The sequence below is a fragment of the Lipotes vexillifer genome, unplaced genomic scaffold (assembly GCF_000442215.2).
Source record: "Lipotes vexillifer unplaced genomic scaffold, Lipotes_vexillifer_v1.1 scaffold112, whole genome shotgun sequence".
In the NCBI taxonomy this organism is placed as follows: Eukaryota; Metazoa; Chordata; class Mammalia; order Artiodactyla; family Lipotidae; genus Lipotes; species Lipotes vexillifer.
Window position 1 is genome coordinate 1,995,989 of NW_006776285.1, and position 23,816 is coordinate 2,019,804.

General features: G+C 37.7%; 1 protein-coding gene across 1 annotated transcript in view; it reads left to right on the plus strand.

The window, feature by feature from the left end:
• UTRN (utrophin) overlaps positions 1 to 23,816 on the plus strand; it is a 503,258-nt gene that overhangs the window by 73,141 nt on the left and 406,301 nt on the right. Inside the window, 1 exon segment of the mRNA XM_007450323.1 lies at positions 21,161 to 21,222. Within this exon segment, the coding sequence (XP_007450385.1) occupies positions 21,161 to 21,222 (62 nt within the window).

Genomic DNA, 23,816 nt, shown 5'->3' on the forward strand with positions numbered 1-23,816 from the left:
CCTGCTTGTCCGAAATAAATTTTGTCACTTTCTTTTGGCAGCTTACTTATAATTAATTTTTAAAAACGCTGGAAGAAGTGTGTGTGTGTGTGTGTGTGTGTGTGTGTGTGTGTGTGTGTTATATTATGATCTGTATGTTTATCTGATGATGGGGAAAAGGGAGGGAATGACCCATGTGCTTTCAGCTGGAAAGACAGCATGGGATTGCAATTCTGGAATGGATCATAAAGAGTAGACTTAACTTCGCTGTGACAAAAACATGTAAACCACTCATGATTCTCCACTTTTTACACTTTATTCTGAAGCCATATACTTCAGTTAATGTGAGTTAATGGTTTTCTCTCAAAGTGTCATTTGGCAGGATGTTACTAAGGAGAAACTGATGTTGAAGTGTATTTGGGAACAAAACAAGCGAGTAGCCAAATTAAATGACCCTTTTTTTGAAAAGTGAAGGTCAGAGGTTAGTTAACAAGGTGCTTCTTTGTTCATCTGCGAATCCAGTGATAGTTTGACCTTTGGAAGAAATTTATTTTAGGTCAATCAGAATTATTAAGGCAGGTGCTAGAGATTTTATGTTCATTGTATTCTACTGTTGGCATAAGAACTTGGACATTATAATTATCATATGAATATAAAAGTTGATGTGCTATAGTATTAAAATTTATGTTAATTTAGTTTGAACTAAGGAGCATACCTATGGGAGATATCACTTCCAAGAAATCTCTACTTATGTTCTTAAGGACTTACATATGAGTCAAGGATTTATTAAGAAAATACTTCCAAGACAATAATAGATGTCACTTAGACACATCACTTCTTCTTTGATAATTTTTTATTTTTTTATTTTTTTGCGGTACGTGGGCCTCTCACTGTTGTGGCCTCTCCCGTTGCGGAGCACAGGCTCCGGACGCGCAGGCTCAGCGGCCATGGCTCACGGGCCCAGCCGCTCCGCGGCATGTGGGATCTTCCCGGACCGGGGCACGAACCCGTGTCCCCTGCATCGGCAGGCAGACTCTCAACCACTGCGCCACCAGGGAAGCCCTTTCCTTGATAATTTTATACATATGATTTTTTTCTGACCTCCATGCCAGTCATCATTATATAGATAAGGCAATTGTCATTGAATAACATTTAGAACTTTTAGAATAATAATATTTAGAATAAATTTTAGAAAGTATACATTTCAGAAATACTCAGTTTACTGTTAGAATGGAAGAAGGGTTTTGTCGTAGACAAGTAGATGTCAGTTTAATAACCTACTAGCTTAGACACTGCCTAAGTCTTTTGTTTTCCTATGATAAATTTGATTACCCTTTGCTTTGAAGGAGAAACTTATCTTCAAGGAGATAATTATTTGCTGGATGAAGGCCAAGAGAAGAAGTCTAGGAATGCTAAGCCCCCTTATCAGAGGAAGTTTGTGTTTCTTTTATTACTGATAATCCTTAGTGATCTAAGGATTGAAGTCCTGTAAGTTTATCACTACTCTTCCTTTTCATTTCCCATAAAGAGCCTTTGTACAGGCAGTTGAGAATGATCACATGGACATTTAAGATGGCCTTGTGCTGGACATTCATTCCTTCAGTTTTTGTATTTTGCATCAAGTAGAAGAAAGAAGGAAAAACCTTGGGCTATAACAAATAAGAATGACATTAACTAGAGAACAGTGGGTCTGACTTGTAGTAGATGCTCAATAAACAATATTTAAAGGAAGGAACCAAATAATTTGTTTGTATATGTGGTTAAAGTTAGTTTTCATAGGGTGGAGTTTCTGTCTCTCCCTTCCTCTCTTTTTGCTTTGGGAAAGGTGTTTCTGTTGTATCCAAAGGAAAGAGACACATTTTTTTAACGTTTAGAAAGAACTGTAAATTATAAGCTTAAAAATACGATTGGCTTAGGGTCATCCTAAGAATTACAGAGGAGGACCTAAAAGAGATCTAGTGACTATTTCTTCATGATTTAGAAGATGTCTCTACTGTATTTGGCTTAAGGGATTTTGCTTTGTTATCTGATAAAACAAAGATTTGTTATCTGTCTTGACCTTCTATAAAATGAGACCTTATAATAATCTTTTGAGATAAAGTTCTTAAACTTTTTTCTGGGTCAGGGAGTCATTTAAAAATTGTTAGGACCTATGGAATTTCTGCCACCACTCCAAATCACATTTGCAAGTACACAATTTTTCTCACAACTTTAAGAAGTTTGTAAAGTCACTAAAACTTCTCCAGATATAACACAAAATATAACCTTTTGTTCATTTGTTCATTTTATTCACATGTGTTCATTCATTTCCATGGCTTTTAAGGTTTGTAGGATTTTTGGAGAGAATGCTACCCTTTTTTTAAAAAACAAAATATTATGTATATATGTTTAAAAAGTCAACCATTTCATCACATAAAAATTATGCCCTACTGCCAGGGAGGGAAATCTCCATCATTAGATGATTTTTTTTTTTTTTTTTTTTGGTTTGTGTGCATATGCCAGCAGATGTATTATAATATATAGTCATGATGCCTATTTTTAATAAATATAAAATCATATTGTTTTACAGCTGTTTTTGTTTTGTTTTTTGGTTCTGCTTTAGCTATACATAGTGGATCCCTTTCCATGCCAGTACTGGTAGATCTAGCATATTCCTTAAAAACCCTATTTCACCCTTTATTTAGCATGAACATAATTCTACAGACATACTAAAATTATTTGTAGATTGACTTTTATATTGAACATGGTTGATGGCAGAAATAAGAGGAGAGAAGGAGCGATTGGTCGGAATGACATCGTCGTTGCTCAAACTCTGCTTTGTTCATCTTCTCAGAGAGTGGTTGTGTAGAGCTGGAGAAGGCATACATTTTGAACAGAGGAGGTTGTTGGCCAAGAAATAGGCCTCCCCCTAACACAATACCCACTGTGATGATTTACAATGTTTCAGTCTCAGCAAAAATACCACTTGTATTCTGAATTCCTTTGTTTCAACTGCATAACTCAATAAGAAAGTTTCCTACAATTGAAAAGAATAGGCACTGTTGAGAGGCCAAGTTTTGCCTTGTAAGGCTGAATGTGCTTTATTTTAAGCTACTCTTTCTTCTCAAGAAGACTGGTATAAACAAGAGGAGGGCCCTCTGGTAATTTCTTTGCAAAGCATCAGTAATACTGTTTCTTTTTAATTTAATTATTTTTAATCCTGCTTATTTATTTAGTGCCTAACGCTATAGCACCCAATGAGTTCAGTGTTTCTGACAGTACATCCTACTAATGAGTGGAGGCAGACTGCCTGGGTTGGAATCCCTTCTTCAACTCTTATTAGCTATGAAGCCTCGGGTAAGTTTAGTAACTGTTTCCTCATCAATAAAATGGGGGATACTCATAGGAGAAACTCATGGTTGTTACGAGGATTAAATAAGATAACGCAAGTGAAAAGACAATCCAGGGAATGGGAGAAAATATTTGCAAATTGTATTTCTGATAAGGATCTAGGATCCAGAATATATAAAGAATTCTTATAACTCAGCAATAAAAAGACAAATAGCCCAGTAGAAAAGTGGGCTAATTTTTGAATAGACATTTCTCCGAAGATATACAAGTGGCCAATAAGCTTGTGAAAAATATGTTCAACATCATTAGTCTTTAGGGAAATGCAAATCAAAGCCGCAATTGAATGATTGGCTTAAGGAGATGTGTGTGTGTGTGTGTGTGTGTGTGTGTGTGTGTTAATAAAAAATATGGAAAAGAAGTGTTGATGAGGATGTGGACCCTCATGCACTGCTGGTGGAAATGTCGAATGGGTACAGTATCTTTGGAAAACAGTTTGCTGGTTCCTCAAAAAGTTAAGTGTTGCATTATCTAACTCAGCAATTCCACTCTAAGTTACATCCCCAAGAGAACTGAAAACATATGCTCACACAAAAACTTGTTCACAGATGTTCATAGCAGCATTCTTCGTAATAGGCAAAAGGTGGAAACAACCAGAACGCCCATCAGCTGATGAATGGATCAACAAAATGTGGTCTCTCCATACAAGGGAACATTACTTAGCCATAAAAAGCAATGTAGTATTGATACAAGCATGAACCTTGGAAACATAATGCTAAGTGAAGGAAGCCTGGCACAAAAGGCCACATATCATATAATCTATTTATGTGAAATGTCTAGAATAGGAAAATCCGTAGAAAGTAGAAGAGTGGTTGCCTAGGGCTCGGGGAGGGGAGGGAATGGGGAATGACTGATAATGGGTACAGGGTATGGGGGATAATGAAAATGTTCTGGAATTAGATAGCGATGATTGTTGCATAACTTTGCAAATATACTAAAAACTGCTGAATTGTACACTTCAAATGTATGGATTTTGTGGCATGTGAACTATATCTCAATTGACAAAAAAATGAGATAATGCAGGGGGAGTGGTACCATGCCTTCATATGGTAAGAACTCTGCACCTATTAAGTACTTCTACTGCTATCATTATTTCATTATTATTATAAAAGGATAATTTCTTGTAATGTGCTTATATTATTTCTAGTTCTTTTCTTCAAATTACACAAATGTTAGCAGTTTGGTGCTTGTAAAGTGTTTTTCAAGATCTGCAGTTGTGAACAGGTTCTGTGATGGAAAGCCTTTGAATTATTGTGAGTGTGTTTTTTCCATTTGCTTGCACTGCATCTTCTTAGTATAAAATAAAGTAAATTAAGTAAAGTAAATAAAGTAAATAAAATAAAGTAAATAAAGTCATATGGCATTTATAGATTTTTTTTTTCTTTTTACTCTCTTTCATTTGACTTATCTGATTGGCCTCACTCAACTCTCATGATGAAGAGAAAGCAGAGAAACCAAGAATAGGATAATCTAGAGGAATTCCTCAATCTTGATGAAATCTCCTTTTAATATTTTTCTTCCCACTGTTAAAGTAGGAATTTTTCTCCTTCTGGGCAATAGCTACATAGTGTGGGACTTACAGTAGTACAACGTGTTAACATAAACACACTTGGATGTTTTGTGACAACATTTTATGTAAAATATATGTCAAAATCGAGTCTTTACATAGTCAGTTATCTGGAATAACATTTGGACTTCGCTAAATATGTCTATGGTATCCTCAACACTGATCCTTTTAGAACTATTAATAGATGAGACTTGGGAGCATTTCATGGTTTTCAGGATTAAATGGTATTTATGCAAGTGTACAAACTTTAGTACATTCTAGTTTATAACATGTTAGAATATTTGATTATGGCTAGGGAATTGCACATTATCTGCCTATTTTAGGATCTAAAATTGATCTGAGCTGTGTTTCTAGATTTACTCCCTCAAGCTTCAAGGGTGTTCTGATTTTGTTACTATCAATATCAACAGAAGATCATTTCAGTTTCCTTGTAGCTGGGTGTCATGGTGACGTTTTTTCTGGCCAGGCTCTTTCTGTGAATGCGTGGCCTTGTTTGGCTTGTCTTTGATTATTATATTATCTCTACTTATAGCCTGATTTGCCTTGGCTATTGCTTTACTACTTCACTTTGACCTTTGGTAAAGCTGTTACACTGACTCTTTCCTAGTGAGGACCCACCTGGTTGCCCTGCCAATTAGATGCTTTGGTCTTGCTTGCTGGTTGGAGTGTGTCACTTGATGGCCTTAAAGCTGGTATTCTTTGTATGCTAACACATATATATGGAATCTTAAAAAAAAAAAAAAGTTCTGAAGAACCTAGGGACAGGACAAGAATAAAGATGCAGACGTAGAGAATGGACTTGAGGACACAGGGAGGGGGAAGTGTAAGCTGGGACGAAGTGAGAGAGTGGCATGGACACATAGACACTACCAAACGTAAGGTAGATAGCTAGTGGGAAGCAGCCGCATAGCACAGGGAGATCAGCTCGGTGCTTTGTGACCACCTAGAGGGGTGGGATAGGGAGGGTGGGAGGGAGACACAAGATGGAGGGGATATGGGGATATATGTATGCATATAGCTGATTCACTTTGTTATACAGCAGAAACTAACACACCATTGTAAAGCAATTATACTCCAATAAAGATGTTCAAAGAAAAAAAGGAGAGGAGAAAAAAAAACTGATATTCTTGTTTCCTAGTTCCTGCCTGGGTGCTGTGTGCGGTACCTCTTTTCTGTTCTAGAGCACAGGCTTGTCTCTGACAGTTGCCACCTTCTGCATGGCAGTTTTATGGCATGACTTTTTTTTCGTGCCACACAAGGGGTAGCAGCCTTTTTTTAAATTGTATGTTTAACATGAGTATTAATACTAAAATCTTATTTATGTATATATGAATACATTATATGGTTACTGTTTTGATTTGAAAATTTCTATAATAATTGTGTCCTAAATATTTATATTATTTATATTCTTATTTAGCAAAAAAATAAACGGTGAGTACTGGTAACTTATACATTAAAGAATTATGTGTACAACTGCCCTAGGTGTCTTTGGTTAAACTCTTTTATTAAAATTGCACTTTTAGTGAAGTAAAAAACTTACCATAATTTCTGTGTGCATGTGTGTAATATATTATAACATGTATTTATATGTATAATTGAGATTTTAGTTTACTAGTATGTATTCACATAAATCTGTTAAGTTAAAATATGTGCCGTTTATCAAAGTTTGGCACAATTATGTGTTTGTACATAAACCCATGTGATCTTGGAATTTAGTCTTGGTGCTGGGCTGACGGTCTGTGTGTATGAATGTACGGAGAAAGACTCGTGTGGTTTCTATTTCTTTCCACCGTGAGGGCCCTGCAGTTTCTTTTCTGGTTAATGCTGCTGACATTATTGTGGGGCTGCTCCCTGTGTGTGGCTTGGCCTCAGAACCCACGCTGTCTGCTTCCAGACCTACTCCTTCTCCGGTTGCAAGTCAGCGTAGTATAATATTTACTGGAAGAGAGTAAGTGGGTATGGTTGCTTTACGCTGTGCTCCAGCTTGCCCTTATTAGTATTTCTTGGTTCTCCCATCAGCAGGTTTCTGATTTCTTCATCAAAAAACAATCTTGTGCAGTCATGATCCTTCTGCCTTTACAAATCAGCCAGGCTTTGGAAAGGGAAATGATTGTTCATCAAAACTCTAAACCCCGGGATAAAAATGTTCTTATTTAGATGAATCAGGCGTCAATTTAATTTTCTAATGAGCTTTAGAATTGCTTTTCTTGTCTGCCTTTAGGCACTATTTTAATTCTAGCTTTTCTTTTCAGTGTTTCTAGAAGTCACATTTTCACTCTCTGCTCATAATAAAATGATCTTTAGACATGTGGAAAAGAGGAAATGAGAAAGAAAATCTGGGTTATCTCAGTGATCGTGGTTTTAAAATTTTGCAGAGGGATGAAAAGGCCATAGATATAATAGAATCATGTTCTTTTATTGAAGTGGACAATTTATAAGTCTAGATTGAATTATAGTCAATATACAGTTTGTTTGGACTTAGTGAACATATTACATGCATTCATTCAATAATTTTTAAAATTGACAATGTGTATTGGGAGCTGCATATACTATGGCAATCAAAGTAGACTTTTCTTGCCCTCATGGATTTACACAAATCAATAGGTAATCAAATTGAGATAGGTATAGGGTGCAAAGGAAAAGAAAACAGGGTACTTTGAGAGATTGGGGAGGCCCAGTAGAAAAGATGTTTAAAATTAGATCTGAAATAGCCATAGGAGTTAAGCAGGTTGACAATGGGCTATAAGCAGGCAGAGCAGCATGAGCAAATATCCTGGGGCAGGAAAGGGCTGGGTGCATCTGAGTAACACAAAGGCCAGTGTGGCTGGAGCTAATGAGAGGAGGGGAGAGTATTGCAAGATTAGACTTGGCATAGGTAGGGGTCAGATGATTCAGAGCTTTGTAAACCATGTTAATTTAATTGTTCCAGAGTTCATTGTCAAGCTGGCCAGCATTTAGAAAGTGAATTGAAAAGGAACAAGAACAGACATTAGGAGATGGTGTCAGGTTATTGGCATTAGGTTAGTGGATTCCAAGCAGGAGATAACAGTAGCTCAGACTGGGGGATGACTGGGAGATGAAGAGTTGTGGGCAGAGTTAAAGTATATTTAGGAATTTGCGACCAACAGAAATTGGTGATAGATTGTGGTATTAGATAGATTGTGGAATGCCAAGGATTGGTTTCAGGGTCCTGGCATGAACAAGAGGGTGGTTTAAGGTGTTGTGTACTGAGTTAAGAAACACTGGAGACAGAATTGATTTGAGAGAAGACCAACAGTTCAATTTCAGATGTGTTAAGTTTGAAATGAGTCTGTGAGATATCTTAGTGCAGGTGTCAGATTGACGGTTGGATACATGCTGTGTTATTTATCTCTTGCTGCATAACAAATTACTCTGAAACTTAGCATCAGATCTGTATTAGTTATCCATTGCTGTATAACAAATTACCCCAAGCTTTAGCAGCTTAAAACAACAAATATTTACTGTCTCATGAGGTTTTCTGGGTCAGGAGTTTGGGAATGGCTTTGCCAGGTGATTCTGGCCAAGGGACTCTCATGAGGTTGCAGTCAGGTTGTTGACCAGGGCTGCAGGCTTGACTGAGACTGGAGGATCTGATCCCAGAATGAGTTATGCACATGGCTTTGGCTCACCATCGGCCGCAACTGGGCCATATGGTTATCCTTAGTTTCAAGAGGAGGTGAGTATTATAACTGGCTATCTTGCTTCAAGGGGAAAAAAAAATGAGGTTAGATTTGTAAGCAAGAAAGGGAAAAAGGATGATTGAGTAGGTAAACAGCAGTATCTACCAAAATGAGTTTGAACAAATGCTTTCCTCTGGAGTGAGATAACTAGAGGCATGGTCATAGTGAAAACAATTCTGATTCTAGAATTCAGAATATCTGACTTTATATTCCAAAGGAATATGTTAAAAGTATGAGTTTTAGGGCTTCCCTGTGGCGCAGTGGTTGAGAGTCCGCCTGCCGATGCAGGGGACATGGGTTTGTGCCCCGGTCCAGGAAGATCCCACATGCCGCGGAGCGGCTGGGCCCGTGAGCCATGGCCGCTGAGCCTGTGCGTCCGGAGCCTGTGCTCCGCAACGGGAGAGGCCACAACAGTGAGAGGCCTGCTTACCGCAAATAAAAAAAAAAAGAGTTTTAAAAGATGAAATTGGGTGCTCTCTTTGTCAGCACATATACTAAAATTGGAATGATACAGAGAAGATTAGCACGGCCCCTGTGCAAGGATGACACACAAATTCATGAAGCATTCCATATTTTTTATATGTATGGCTGATTCACTTTGTTATAAAGCAGAAACTAACACACCACTGTAGAGCAATTATACTCCAATAAATTTGTTAAAAAAAAAAGTTGAAATTGGAACCAAGTGAAATTTCCTTATTTGTCTTATTGGGGAATGTATGAGTTGAGACATACTAAATATTTCTTCTTTGAAAATCGGGTTGAAACAGAAATGAAAAATGTTTATTGCATGTGCTTTTTTTCCCTAATTTTTTTTTTTTGTGGTGCAATACGTATAACATAAAATTTACCATCGTAACCATTTCTAAGTAAACAGTGGTATTAAGTACATTTACATTGTTGTGTAACTATGACCACCATCCACCTCCATAACTCATTTTATCTTGCAGAATGGAAAGTCTGTACCTATTAAACAACGACTCCCAATTCCAGTCTCCCCCCAGTTTCTGGAAACCACCATTCTACTTTCTGTCTTTATAAATCTGACTACTGTAGGCACCTCATATAAATGGAATCATGCAGTATTTCTCTTTTTGTGACTGGCTTATTTCATTTGGCAAAATGTCCTCAAGGTTTATCCATTTTGTACAGTGTATCAGAATTTTCTTCATTTTTAAAAGGCTAATATTATTCCATTGTCAGTATATGCCATATTTTGTTTGTCCATTCATCCATAGGTAGACACTGGGGTTGCTTCCACTTTTTAGCTATTGTGAGTAATACTGCTATGAATATGGGTGTGCAGATGTTTCTTCAAGATCCTGCTTTCAATTCTTCAGGGCATATTATTGCGTGTGCTTTTAACTCAGGTTCAGTCAGGTTTGCTAGTTTACCCTCATCCTGAGGGAAGTGCTAATGTTTGAAGAAAGATTATCTGTCCAAATCTTTTTTTTTTTTTTCCGGTATGCGGGCCTCTCACTCTTGTGGCCTCTCCCGTTGTGGAGCACAGGCTCTGGACGCGCAGACTCAGAGGCCATGGCTCACGGGCCTAACCGCTCCGCGGCCTGTGGGATCTTCCCGGACTGGGGCACGAACCCGTGTCCCCTGCATCGGCAGGCGGACTCTCAACCACTGCGCCACCGGGGAAACTCTGTCCAAATCTTTTTGTTTGATTCACTCTCTTGCTTACTTCAAGAAAACTTTGTCATCATGAATTATATTTTACGTCTAGGATGATGGAAGAGAAGGGGCAACTGTAGTTTCTCAGAAGACACTGACCATTGGGTTGCTGCAATGTAAAAGAACTGTAGTTTTTAGGGTGTCATTAGAAAGGAAATATGAAACAAAACAGAGAACATATCCTTTCTATGCAAAGCTGTGTTGACTGTGCACATGGATTACTCTCTGAGATTCTAGTCTCCTACTTAAGAAATGATTTTACAGTGAGAGAAGTCTAGTAAGGAAACCTAAGTCTTGGAGCAAATGCTTTTGGTGTTTTTATAAAACTGACTAAAATGATTAAGTCTCTTCAGTCTAAAATCATGAAAGTGGAGAGAAGATGTAATCACTGGCTATAAAATCATTTGTTTCAGAAGAGCAAACAAGAATTGTTCTTCTAATCTTCAACTAAATTAATTAATCTTCAACTAAGTTTAATTAATCTAGACTTTTTGATGCTTTAATGAGGTACATTTAAGACAAAGGAAAGGAAGATCTACTATATGTAGAAAAGAATTACCAGGTTTCGCTATTCCCAGAGATGGTATAGATTGAGTTTACAAATTTTCAAAAAAAGGCAAGTAAATATCAGACCCACAGTAGAGACTATTAAATAAGCATAGTGCTGATTTGAGGCAGGATCCTAATTTTCAACAGTGACATGGGGACTTTCCAGGTGGTCCAGTGGTTAAGTCTCCATGCTTCCAATGCAGGGGGCGCGAGTTTGATCCCTGGTCAGGGAACTAAGATCCCACATCCTGCACAGTGTGGCCAAAAATTTAAAAAAAAAAAGGGACTTAAGGGATAAATGATCATAGAGGATAACATTAGTGTGCTGGGGGAGTGGTTTCTTGCATTTTTGTTCATACTGTGGATTTCATCTTTTATCTCCCTTATCCAACCCTACCTGAATAAGCTTTTCAATAAAAATTATTAATAACTCTTGTAAACTTTTTATATAGTTATGTAAGTTGAAAATGAGGGAGTATGCATTTTTCAATATAAGGCTATATTTAACTTATTTTACTCATTAACTTTCAGTTTGTAAACTTTTTTTTTTTTTTTTTTTTGGTACGCGGGCCTCTCACTGTTGTGGCCTCTCCTGTTGCGGAGCACAGGCTCCAGACGCGCAGGCTCAGCGGGCATGGCTCACGGGCCCAGCCGCTCCGCAGCATGTGGGATCTTCCCGGACCGGGGCATGAACCCGTGTCCCCTGCATCAGCAGGCGGACTCTCAACCACTGCGCCACCAGGGAAGCCCAGTTTGTAAACTTTTAAGCAAACAGTGCTGTGCTTCATGGGCTGATTTCTTCTTTTCTTTTTTTAATTAATTTATTTTTGGCTGTGTTGAGTCTTCATTGCTACGCGCGGGCTTTCTCTAGTTGCAGGGAGTGGGGGCCACTCTTCGTTGCAGTGCCCGGGCTTCTCATCACAGTGGCCTCTCTTGTTGCGGAGCACAGGCTCTAGGTACGTGGGCTTCAGTAGTTGTGGCACGCGGGCTCAGTAGTTGTGGCTTGTGGGCTCTGGAGCGCAGGCACAATAGTTGTGGTGCACGGTCTTAGTTGCTCCATGGCATGTGGAATCTTCCCGGACTAGGGCTTGAACCCATGTCCCCTGAATTGGCAGGCGGATTCTTAACCACTGTGCCACCAGGGAAGTCCCCATGGGCTGATTTCTTAACTGTGAGTTTCATGGGAAAAATCTTTACCCCTGAGGTTTTTTTGTTTTTTTTTTTTTATAAATTTACTTTTTATTTATTTATTTTTGGCTGCATTGGGTCTTCGTTGCTGCGCGTGGCCTTTCTCTAGTTGCGGCAACTGGGGGCTAGTCTTTGTTGCAGTGTGTGAGCTTCTTACCGCAGTGGCTTCTCTTGTTGCAGAGCATGGGCTCTAGGTGCACGGGCTTCAGTAGTTGTGGCATGCGGGCTCAGTAGTTGTGGCTCGCGGACTCTAGAGCACAGGCTCAGTAGTTGTGGTGCACGGGCTCAGTTGCTCTGCGGCATGTGGGATCTTCCCGGACCAGGGATTGAACCCGTGTCCCCTGCATTGGCAGGCGGATTCCTAACCACTGCGCCACCAGGGAAGTCCTACCCCTGAGTTTTTAAGGGGAAACAGTGTTCCTTTATGTCATGTTCTTCCTGCTTATTATAAATATCTTGGGCAAAGTATTGCATTTTAATGGACTTGGAATTTGGAAAATTTATTAAAATGACTTCATTTTAAAAAAATTATCTTACGTCTTGGTTTTAACTTGTTGTGGCTCAATGTTAAAACATTCTAAAATAGAGAAAAAAGTTTAAAAAACTACTTCTGAAATACTCTATTTTTCTTATTTAAAAATTGCATTTATACGGCATGGTATTAAAGTATATGAACAAAGGACAAATACTCCTCATTTTTCTCCCAGATATGTGTTCTTTTTCTGAAAGTCAGTAAAATACGAGGTTTTGAGAAAGTCTAGGTAGCTTGTGTAATCTGTCAATAACTTTATGTTTTGCATTAATCTTCTCTTTTGTCTTCTCGTCTTAACTGATCAGTGCGCTGATCATTTTGCCTAGGAATACTTTATTGCAAAAGGTGTATTTTAAGTGATGCAACTCCCTCTTCACCAGTGTTTCCATAGTGAATGGACTAGAAGACAGGGAGAGATCGGCCGACTTGGCACAGTTATTTTACATATAGCCAATTATCTCTTCAAGCTGAAGTGGAAAATTCACTGGAAAGACAGATATAAGTAAAAGCAACTTAACCTGGAGAGTTTCATTTTTAGAAATACGTGCCCTTAACTGCATCTAATTTAGGAGTATGGATCCTGATACATTTCTCTCACTCATCCTCTGGGGTTTGGCTCCATAAGGGAGCCCTTCTTGGGTACTCAGTGTTGGCATCTAACATCTCTCCCTCCCTCCTAGATCCTTCCTGTCTGCATGTAATTACAGATACATGGAAGTCTCCTATTCTCACCATCCCGCTCCGAGTCAGACAAGACAGGCAGACAGACCTCCTCTCAGCTCAGTTTATTTTTATAGCTGCCAAATTCTCTAACCTTCCTACTTGTCCACATTAAAGTGGAGAAAACTACAACTTTTGCAGGATGGGTGCTTTAAAGAAAAGAATGGTACAGAGTGTTATACACTCGTTTCAGAAATTAGCAAATTAGCTAATAAAATAGAATGTAAGCTAATATAATAATATAATATATATAAAAATATATCTATTTATATATAATATAAATATAAGTTAAAATATAATATAAATATATAATATATATAATATAATATAAGCAAATATAATGATATTATAATTAATTATATTAATTATTAATAATATTATTAATTAGCTAATAAAATAGAATATAAGAATCTCTCAGAACCTTCTGAGAAATTAACAGTGCTAATATTTTGGCTCTTACCTTTCTGGTCATATATGTATACATTGTATAAAGGAAGCACCGTGTGTACTCTTTGATGACCTGCATTTTTATTCCTTAATATATTATGAAAAATCCTTCCATATCTTTATTTCTTCTCTAGTATCATTTTTGACGGTTGTATTTATGTATGAAAATATGCTTCTAAATAATCCTCAAGGATGGACATTTAGATTAACAATTTTTTTCAATTATCAAGTGTGCTTTGAAGAACATCCTTTTAAAGATATCTAAATATTTGTGTATCTAATGATTTCCTTAAGATAAATTTCCAGAATTTCTGGGTCAGTGGTTATATAATTTAAAAGTATGTTAATATCAGTGTAGTTATATTGTCCCAGGAAACTTGTAATAATTCACACGTCTGCCAGCCCAAAGCCAGCTTCCCTGTTCCCTCACAACATCGCATGCCATCTGGGTCTTAGGGGTTAAGTTCACTTTTCTTTTTTCAGGCCTCATTTTCCCCCAGATCCTCCGGTAGCTTGCTTTAACGCTGTGGACTATGTCTTTCTTCTGAAAACTTGAGCTTCTGGGGTGGTCTCCTCTACGTGAAGACCTTCTATCATTTGCTCTGGTTCTGCTTGGTATCTTCACCCAAATATCCTGCTAATCTCTAATTCATTAGGTGCAAAGGAGAACTTCCTTTCCTAATCCATTTCTCTTCCTGTGCTGTTCTTATGTTTTTTTTTTTTTTTTTTTAAGTAGAGAAACACTGTCATCCTTCAAGTTAACCTAAAAGCCTGGGAATTTTTTTGACTCTCTTTCTCCTTCATTACCCTTGCACTAATTTGGTAGTCAAGTCCTGGCAACCTTACCTCTACAACTCTGTACTTCTTGAATCCATCCCTTTTTTTCTAATCTCATTGCTACTCCACTACCTCAGGCTTTCAGATATCTAGTATATGGGAGATTATAATATACCTCAAAGTAGCTTCCTTTCTCCCAGCCTCCTTTCCTACTAAATCTGGTTTTCATGTTAAACTCAACTACGGGACACTTCTGATTGTGTGGTCTAAAGCCATCCAGCCAGAGAAACAACTCACATTTTTGTCTGCCTGTCCTGTTCTTTTCATGCCTTTAGGACTTTGCTTCAGCTTTTCTGTTCCATAAATGCCCCTTTTAACAATTTTTATATGCCTTTAACATATCAATTCAAGGCCTAATTCAAATGCAATTTATTCCTTGAATTCTTCTCTGATCTCCTCTTCACTTCCATTGAGAAGAAACATTTTTCCTCTGAATTTATAAATGTATCTGTACCTAATATATTAGCTATAGTTGTCCATCTGTTATTTATGTACTTGTCTCACACCCTTTTCCCAAAACTCTTCACACACCTCCCCTTGATAGCTTTTTGAAGGCAGCACTTAGATCTCTTTTGGGACCAATATAGTTGGTCTGATGCTCAGTAAATGTCACCATCTGTTTCTTTGCACAGTGTTTTCTACAAAATAGATGAACAACTAATTTTCATTAAAAGAGTAGGAAATTTAAAACTTTAAATGATGAATATAAGAAAGACTTAGAAATATTTCCTATTCTTTTTAAAATTTTTTTTAATTTTTATTTTTTTTAACATCTTTATTGGGGTATAATTGCTTTACAATGGTGTGTTAGTTTCTGCTTTATAACAAAGTGAATCAGTTATACATATACATATATTCCCATATCTCTTCCCTCTTGCGTCTCCCTCCCTCCCACCCTCCCTATCCCACCCCTCCAGGCGAAAGTCTTTTAAAATGGACAAAACCAATTTGGTTATGCACAACCATTAATTTTTGCCATAGTTTTGCTCAGTAATATTAGCCCCCTGTGCTTAAAAGTGGGGTGTGAACGGTATCCATTGCCCTACTATCAGGGTTATAATGAAGGCAACTTTCAGACCAAACCTGCTGTGCATATTAGCATTCATTAAACAATCATTATTAGCAAGCAGGCTGAAAAAAAATTTCATGCAGCCTGTTTCATGAGCTTGGAAAGCCAAGGCTCTCTGTCCTTTTGAAGGACATGAAGGTTTTAGTTGCAGGAAATGCAGCAATATTCTAGAGCTGTACAGTGCAGTGTGAAGGCTGCTGTGACTACTCCAAGCTAAGATGTGCTATAAATGTGAAATACACACTGGATTTCAAAGACAGTAAGAAAAAAAGAATGTGTAAGATATCAGTAGTTTAAAGTAAATTGAGTGTATGTTGAAATGGTAATATTTTGATGTATTGGGTTAAATATTACTAAAATTATTTTTACCTCTTATTTTAATGTGGTTACGAGAAAATTTAAAATTATGTATATTTCTATTGGACAATGCTGTTTTAGAGAAAAGATTTAGTTAGACTTATAGACAGCATCGGATAACTAGAATCCTCCCAGCTAATGGCTGAACACAGGGCCTTAAGGGATCTAGCCTCCTAGACTTGCTAGATTTTATTGTTCAATCGATGCTGGGACATGTCTATAAAATATTTTGGCCAATTCACATACATTGAATAACACTAAATTCACCAATGGGGGTTTGTTTCTAATCTTCTAATTATGCCAGTTCTCAAGCCACAGTAAAAGCACATTTCTCACATTCATTAAATTAATTAGCAAAGGCTCTGGTGTTAATGGCGGCACAGATAATTGATGCCTTTGTAGTGGCCACCTCTGGAGTTTAGCCTTTCTAATTAAATTACAGCTCACCACCTCTGGAGTGTTTTCTTGGGTTGGGACAACTATGAGCCCCTAGAGTGGTTTGCACACTGGAATATGTGTGTCCCCTTGTGGCCAGCTTTTCCAGGTTGTTTAAGCAACTTGAGGAGGCATCTTAGGTACCGGCCTTCTGCTTTCCCATCTTTCCTTTCAGGATTCCCCTCCTGCAGTTTACAAGAGAAAGACACACCTCTCACCCTCCCCAAATCTTACTGTGCTGCATTACTTTGAGGCACCAAACAAGGGGGCAGTTTCAAAATGTAAAGCAAAGAACACTTCCTTAAGAATTATTAAAATAGTCAGTGCCGGGGCTTCCCTGGTGGCGCAGTGGTTGAGAGTCCACCTGTCGATGCAGGGGACGTGGGTTCGCGCCCCGGTCCGGGAAGATCCCGCATGCTGCGGAGCGGCTGGGCCCGTGAGCCATGGCCGCTGAGCCTGCGCATCCGGAGCCTGTGCTCCGCAACAGGAGAGGCCACAGCAATGAGAGGCCCGTGTAACGCAAAAAAAAAAAAAAAAAAGTCAGTGCCTTACTACATCTGGGGCAAGGCTTTGTGTCCCCCTTCTGTACGTCCATCCATCCATCTATCTATCCACCCACCTACCTTAGAATGAGAACTCTAAAGTGAGCTTTTGCCCTGGAGTACATATGAATGTGGTTTTAATTTTTTTTTAATTTTAAAATTTTAATTAATTAATTAATTTGGCTGCACCTTGCTGCTTGCAGGATCGTAGTTCCCTGACTAGGGATTGAACCTGGGCCTTGGCAGTGAAAGCGCCGAGCCCTAACCTCCTAACCACTGGACCGCCAGGGAATTTCCTGAACATGGTTTTTATTTTATTTTAATTTTTTAAATTGTAGTTTCTTTATATGGAATATTTAAAATCTGAACTCGGTTTTTAAATAGAAAACTAAAGTCAGACTTCCCATCTCAGAAATTGTGTCTAATTTAGCTGATTAGTTTGACAGTGAGGACTAGTTTTGCCATTTAGGGAATAGAGGAGACATTTTCTATTAATCGAATGATCTAGATTTGCAGCTCCTTAACAATGTGCTGGGAGTTACATCATTTTTTTTTTTTTTTGCGGTATGCGGACCTCTCACTGTTGTGGCCTCTCCCATTGCGGAGCACAGGCTCCGTACGTGCAGGCTCAGCGGCCATGGCTCACGGGCCTAGCGGCTCCGCGGCATGTGGGATATTCCCGGACCAGGGCACGAACCCGTGTCCCCTGCATCGGCAGGCGGACTCTCAATCACTGTGCCACGAGGGAAGCCCTTAGTAGGGTTTTAATGGTGGTATACATGTTCCTGAGACTTGTGTGTTTTCATAGGGGAAAGGACTCCTAATTTCCCTGCCACATTTCCAGATTAAGATTTAAATTGACATTTGTTGCTAGGTTCTGCTAAAATAATTTTTGATGTGCATTTGAGCTGGTGAAGTGAAAAAACAATTTAAACTCTTTTCCTTGAAGATTTTATCAGGCAGTTTTGTTGATGTTTCTTGCTTCACTTCTCTTACCCATCACAGAAATAAAATTCCAAGCTGGGCAGCGGCCCTTGGATCTGTGTGAGCTTGTCAGAAGCATTTTAAGAAGAGCAAAATATTTAGAGGAAGAATTTGGAAAATCAGCCTTAAGGGATTTAACACATTTTTCTTCTCCTAATTCAGTCCCGTGTTTGTCCCCCTAATGGAGAAAGGTCATTTATGGGTAAGATTTACTAAGCCAAGAAATGCTTTTAGAAACGAAATGTTTTTTTAAAAAAATCCAAATCTAAAGAAAACACTTGTTTGGAATCCTGAAAGAATACATTTAACATGTAAATTATACTTAATACGTATACAAATAATCCAGTTATATATAAATTTGTGTTGTCTGCTAACACATTTTTATTTTGGAAACATCAAAATAACTAATTGATTTGATAATGGAGAGTTGAACAAATTTGAGACTTGAAATTTGGTATAAATTTCTAGGAGGGCAAAATGATTGATCAGAATAGCGGGATTTAGGATTTTAGTTGTCCTGCTATCACTTTGCTAGCAAATTTTTGCCTCCCTGAAACAGAGACCTGGGCCAAGGTTGTTAGCATAATTTTTTGTGATGTGGAGGGCAGTTCTATACCAGTAAGTGTTCAGATTTGTTACATTTTAAAAATCTCATAATTGAAAAGCTGCAGGCTAATTCCTGTCTTTTACTGAATTCCTGTCTGGTAGAAGATAGGAGGGGTGTGTGTGTGTGTGTGTGTGTGTGTGTGTGTGTGTGTGTGTGTGTGTGTGTGTGTGTGTGTGTGTGTGTGTGTGTCTGAAAAAAGGGAAATGTGAACTAAAGGCTTATTGAGATATAAAACCCTTTTCCCTCCTTTAACTGTACCAGGAAAATGAATAAAGCAGAGTGTTTATATATTTTGGAGTACTTTTGAAAAATTTGAATGCAAGACAATTTATCTTTTACAAGCCAACACTTTATTTCATATCATTTACTTAGACTCATATTCAGACTTTGACCCTAAGATAAAGACTATCATAGAAACATTACCTTTTAATTTTTATAAACATCTCTGTATGATGGGAACCTATTTTAAAAATTTGATCTCATTCTATATGTGATACAATTGAAGGTTCTTAGTTATCATTTGCTAAGGTGACAGGTACTCATTTCTTGGTTCACACTATCTCTAGAGAGGAACCCAGTATTAGATATTTTAATATGTTTTTGAAAATAAGAAGGTTAAATGCTTGGAAAAGAGGTTAAGAAAAAATAAAATACAGAAATGTAGAAAAATAAATATAAAATGTAAAATAAAATTTATTTTTCAAAATTTCCCCCATTTTATGGTAAAAATTATTAAATTGTATGAATTTTACAGAATTAAGAGAATTTAATATTTATGACCTTTATATATATTTTTGTTCATAGCAAAATTATTGGATTTTCCCAGTGCTTTGAAGACTGATATTTAATATTAAATTCATATCGGTGGGGCTACTATAGCACTCTGCAGGTTGATGTGTCTTCCTGCTTTATATACTACATATAACAGCTCTGTCTCTCTCGGGTGTGATGGTCAAGGCTGAGACATTCAGAGTGTGTCAACAAATCCTCTTGGTTAATAAATGGCTTATATGTGGCATCGATCAGATGGTAGAAAGCCTGAAATCGAGGCTGATGCTGACTGTCTTGTCCTTTCTGGAAGGAAGGCCACCTCTTAGCACAGTTAGCAACATGAATTTTCTTAGAGAGCCGTTTTGTTTTTCATCCACTTGCCCCCTTTGTGTCTCAGAGTCAGTCTCCAGTTACCTTTATGGATCTGTAGAAGTGCACTCTTTTCTGACGCTGCTGCTGTATTTATTCCAGGAGTGACCTTTTAATTACAAACTCTCCTTCCAGAACAGAGTAAGGCCCAAAGATACCACTAACTTAGTGAAGTAGTGGGTCAACGTCTAATTATGCTATTAGGGGTGAGTGAGGAGGTCTGGGTTGAAGGCAGCCCTTTGAAACTGATGGCGTTGAGGGCAGAACACACTTGAGCCTTCTCTCTTATTATTTTGCTGTTATCACGTGGGAAGCAGCTTGGCAGTATGCATGGTAGTGGCACAAGCAGTGTGTATATATACAGACAGAACCACAGCTTTCTGCGCCATTCCAAATATGCCTTACGCAGCTTTCAGAACTACTCAGGGACTGTTAACATGCTGCTTTGTAGGATTTAAGCCAACAATGACTCTGCTGGTTTTAACAGAGAATTGGGGAGCAGTTGAAGAGGATATGATTAGAAGTAACAGAAAGGGTAATATGGATATTTATCTGCCTTGTTCACATATATACTATAATAATAGTTATAACTAGAACAACAACAAAGAGCTCAATGCCAGCTCTTTCCCAAGTGTTTTCCACTTACATCCGCAAATCCCCGCAATGCCCTTGTAAGTGTTACTTATTCCCATTTTACATGGCTTCCTTATACCTAACTAAGTCACTCTGCCCATCTCCAAGAAGTTCAGGATGCTTTAATTTTGTAAGGTCAGTTTTTATTTGTGTGGCCTGGAAAATGAATTTGTAATCCAGACCAAAGTTGGTCATTTTTTTAAAAAACTACTCTGATTTCTCTGCTCGTAAAATGTGTAGATTGCTTTTGTAGATCGTTAAAACTTTGTCCTGTCAGTCTTACTACAGGAAAACGGGTTATGGAATTGGCTATAAACCTTATAGTAGTGTTTGTTTTGGAGGGTGTAGGACTTGTATGAAAAGGAGGGAAATCATGAGTTTCTTAGTTTTTAAAGGATGGTTTTGATTTTCGTGTTGAATGTTCTACATTTTCATCATGCTGAAACTGCACTTACACAAAATGCAGCAGAAAGTATCGCGTATAATACTTTGAAACTAAAGTCCTGATTCTTTCCTCACGAATGTGGGTTTAATGGCTGGTGGTAATATGCTGAGGTGTGCAGTGAGAAGGCCAGCTTCCTGGGAAGGTGCCTGGGTCTCCCTCTGCTATAGGCGTTCGTTAGCAGGCTCCATACATGCTGAACTCGTCAGCCATCCCCTCTTCATTAGCTGTGGATCATTGTGCCTCATGAACTCTACTAATAGACAATTTAAAACTCTTCAGGATGGAGATAATCTTATTTAGCACCCTGAGTAAAGGTACAAACTCTCATACGTTTCCCTCTCTCTCCTTTTCCCTCCCACAGATGAACACAATGACGTGCAGAAGAAAACTTTTACCAAATGGATAAATGCTCGATTTTCAAAGGTAACTATTTCAAAAACTTTGATGATTCAGATGTCTCATTCTGGTTGATGGAGTTTGGTTGGAGGTGCAGTGAGTTTTCCCCATGAAATGTGACCTAACAGAAATCTTCTGAGTATGCAGATACATTTATTGTTCCTTTATTCTCTCTATAATATGTTTAAATGGAAATTCTGGTGTAAACAGTTCATGGTACAGACATTCATGGTGTAAACAGCTCTTTATTTTTACCTACCATTCTCTAGATACCAAGGTGACAGTGTGCTGCTTTGGACTCTGAATTCTTGGTACATTTTAGGAAATAATATCTCATGGGGGAAATTTTGTGTTAACTTAGCTAAAAAGATGATGATTTCATTTTTGCCTGGTTAAAAGCAAGTTGGTATCATTCAGGTGGCCTTTCTACCTCATGTAGAAATGTTTAGGGATTGTCATACTCATGGTTATGGTTCATAATGCTTATCTGCCCTGTGTTTCTTTTTTGGTGAACTTCCTCACTTAGTTCCCCCAAATCTGTTCTATCTCAGCATTTCTAACCCACCTGGAACATAATCAATGTTTTGATCAATATTTTTTAGGGACAGAGAATCCTGAAGAGAGAAATTGATAGTGCTATTTTTAAACTTGTTCTAATATAATTATCCACTGGTTATTGGAGTTGGAATTTTGTCCTCTAAATCTGAGATGCGAGGAGAATTTTCAGGTTAATGGATTATAGAACTACACTATAGCAAGATAAAATAAAGAGAGACCCGTTATGGGGATTTAAATTCAAAAATTTCATATTTTTCTATTTGAGAAGGTTGCCAAAGGCCAGGAAAATAAACATTGGTATTTCTTTGAGGCAAAATGAGAATGTTTTAGGATTGCTTTGAGTAACAGTGCAGTTTAAAAATTGTTCCACATCCCACTATTTACAATTGGTTATCTGATTGCAATGTATTTTTAGGTTTTGCAAGTTTTTGTTGAGGGCTATTTTATCTTGCTTCTGAGAATGTAAGGAATGTGAAAACTGCCTGACTTTGACAGAGGGTCAAGAAGAAGAATTACTCTCTTAATTGGTGGTTTTATGTGTAGGATTATTCCAAAGCAGACATAGGTGGTTTTTGGTAAATTTTTATTTGTTTTGTTCAAGAGGCACAGGTAACATCTGGGTGCTTTAGATTCAACATTATTCAAAACTTTTGAAGTATCTATCTTCGTGTGACCAGATTCTGGGCAACATGATTTTAGGAACTAAAAGGGTCTGGATATGAGATATCTTATCCCAAGGGTTTCATGAGTGCTCAGTTGTGTAAGATTATCCATCCTGACTATTACTGAGGATAATATGGTCATTTTCTAGGTAGAGCAAGTTAAGCAGACCTAGTTTTTAGAGCTTATTTGAGTCATTGGGGAAGAATTACCTTAGAACTGATTTTGAAGACCGATTTGAAAGCTTCATAGTCTCTTGGTAGACCTACATTTAGGGAACATTTGAAACTAGGTGAATTACTTCTGTTCCTGTTCTATCAGACTAGAGAGAGGTAGGCAGTAGGATAGGACACAAAAAGGGGGAAAGTAGGAGAATAGAGATTTTTAGACAATTGAGATTTTAGACAATTGAGAAAGAATAATTGAAAATGTTTAACCTTATCATTATTGCCATGAATTTGGCTCAGACAAGACATTACTTTGACAGCACGTGATAGACTTTTGAACTGGGGCATCGCCCAGCAGATCCACATCATTTCCAGGTCCACAGCCATTATTGATACATGCAAAGTTAGAACCTTGAACTCAGTGCTGACCAAGTACTCCTTCACTCTGAGCTTTAAAAATATCCTCACTGCAGTTATTGTCCTGTGACTTCTTTTCCACTGAACGGTTCTCAGTATCTGTTGACCATTTGGGTCATGTACCCAACCGAATTCTCTCAAGAAGTATCTCAGTATTTGTCACGGGTCATTGATATCTTTAAAAAGACCTGAACACAAAGTCCAGTAGTACTAGAATAGTTTATTTAGTGAACTTGATATTTAAATTTATACATTTATAATGTATATGTTATTTTATAATATTAAATGAGGTCTTTAAGTCCCATGTAAATTCTTTGCCCCAGAAAGCTTGTAATTATTACCAAGGAAATGAAAAGACCAGGTAATGTTATCATTTTTAGTAACAGGTCCAGTTATGTAAACTGACATGGAAGCTAAAAGCTTATTGTTGTTGTTGTTTTTCAAGAACAATTTTTATTAAGGCCACTATTAGATTTTTTTTCAAGAACAATTTTTTATTAAGGCCACTATTAAAAGCTTGTTTTGTTTGGAGAAAAATATCAAAGTAGAGCTGACTCTGGAAACATTTCCTTTCAGATTACTTCTAGTAAGAAATCAGAGTCTAGAAGGAAATTAGGATGGGTCTAGAACACATTTATCAAAGGAATTATGACTATTTGGATATATAAAAAAAGGAGAGCTCATAGCAGTCACACTAAACTTCAGCCACTTTTTTTCCTTTCCTCTGGCTGTTTTAATTCCATAAGTCTGGCTGTTTCCATGCTGGTGATTGGGAAAGGGAATAATAGTTCTAAAACTGGGAGATTTCCATAAACTCCC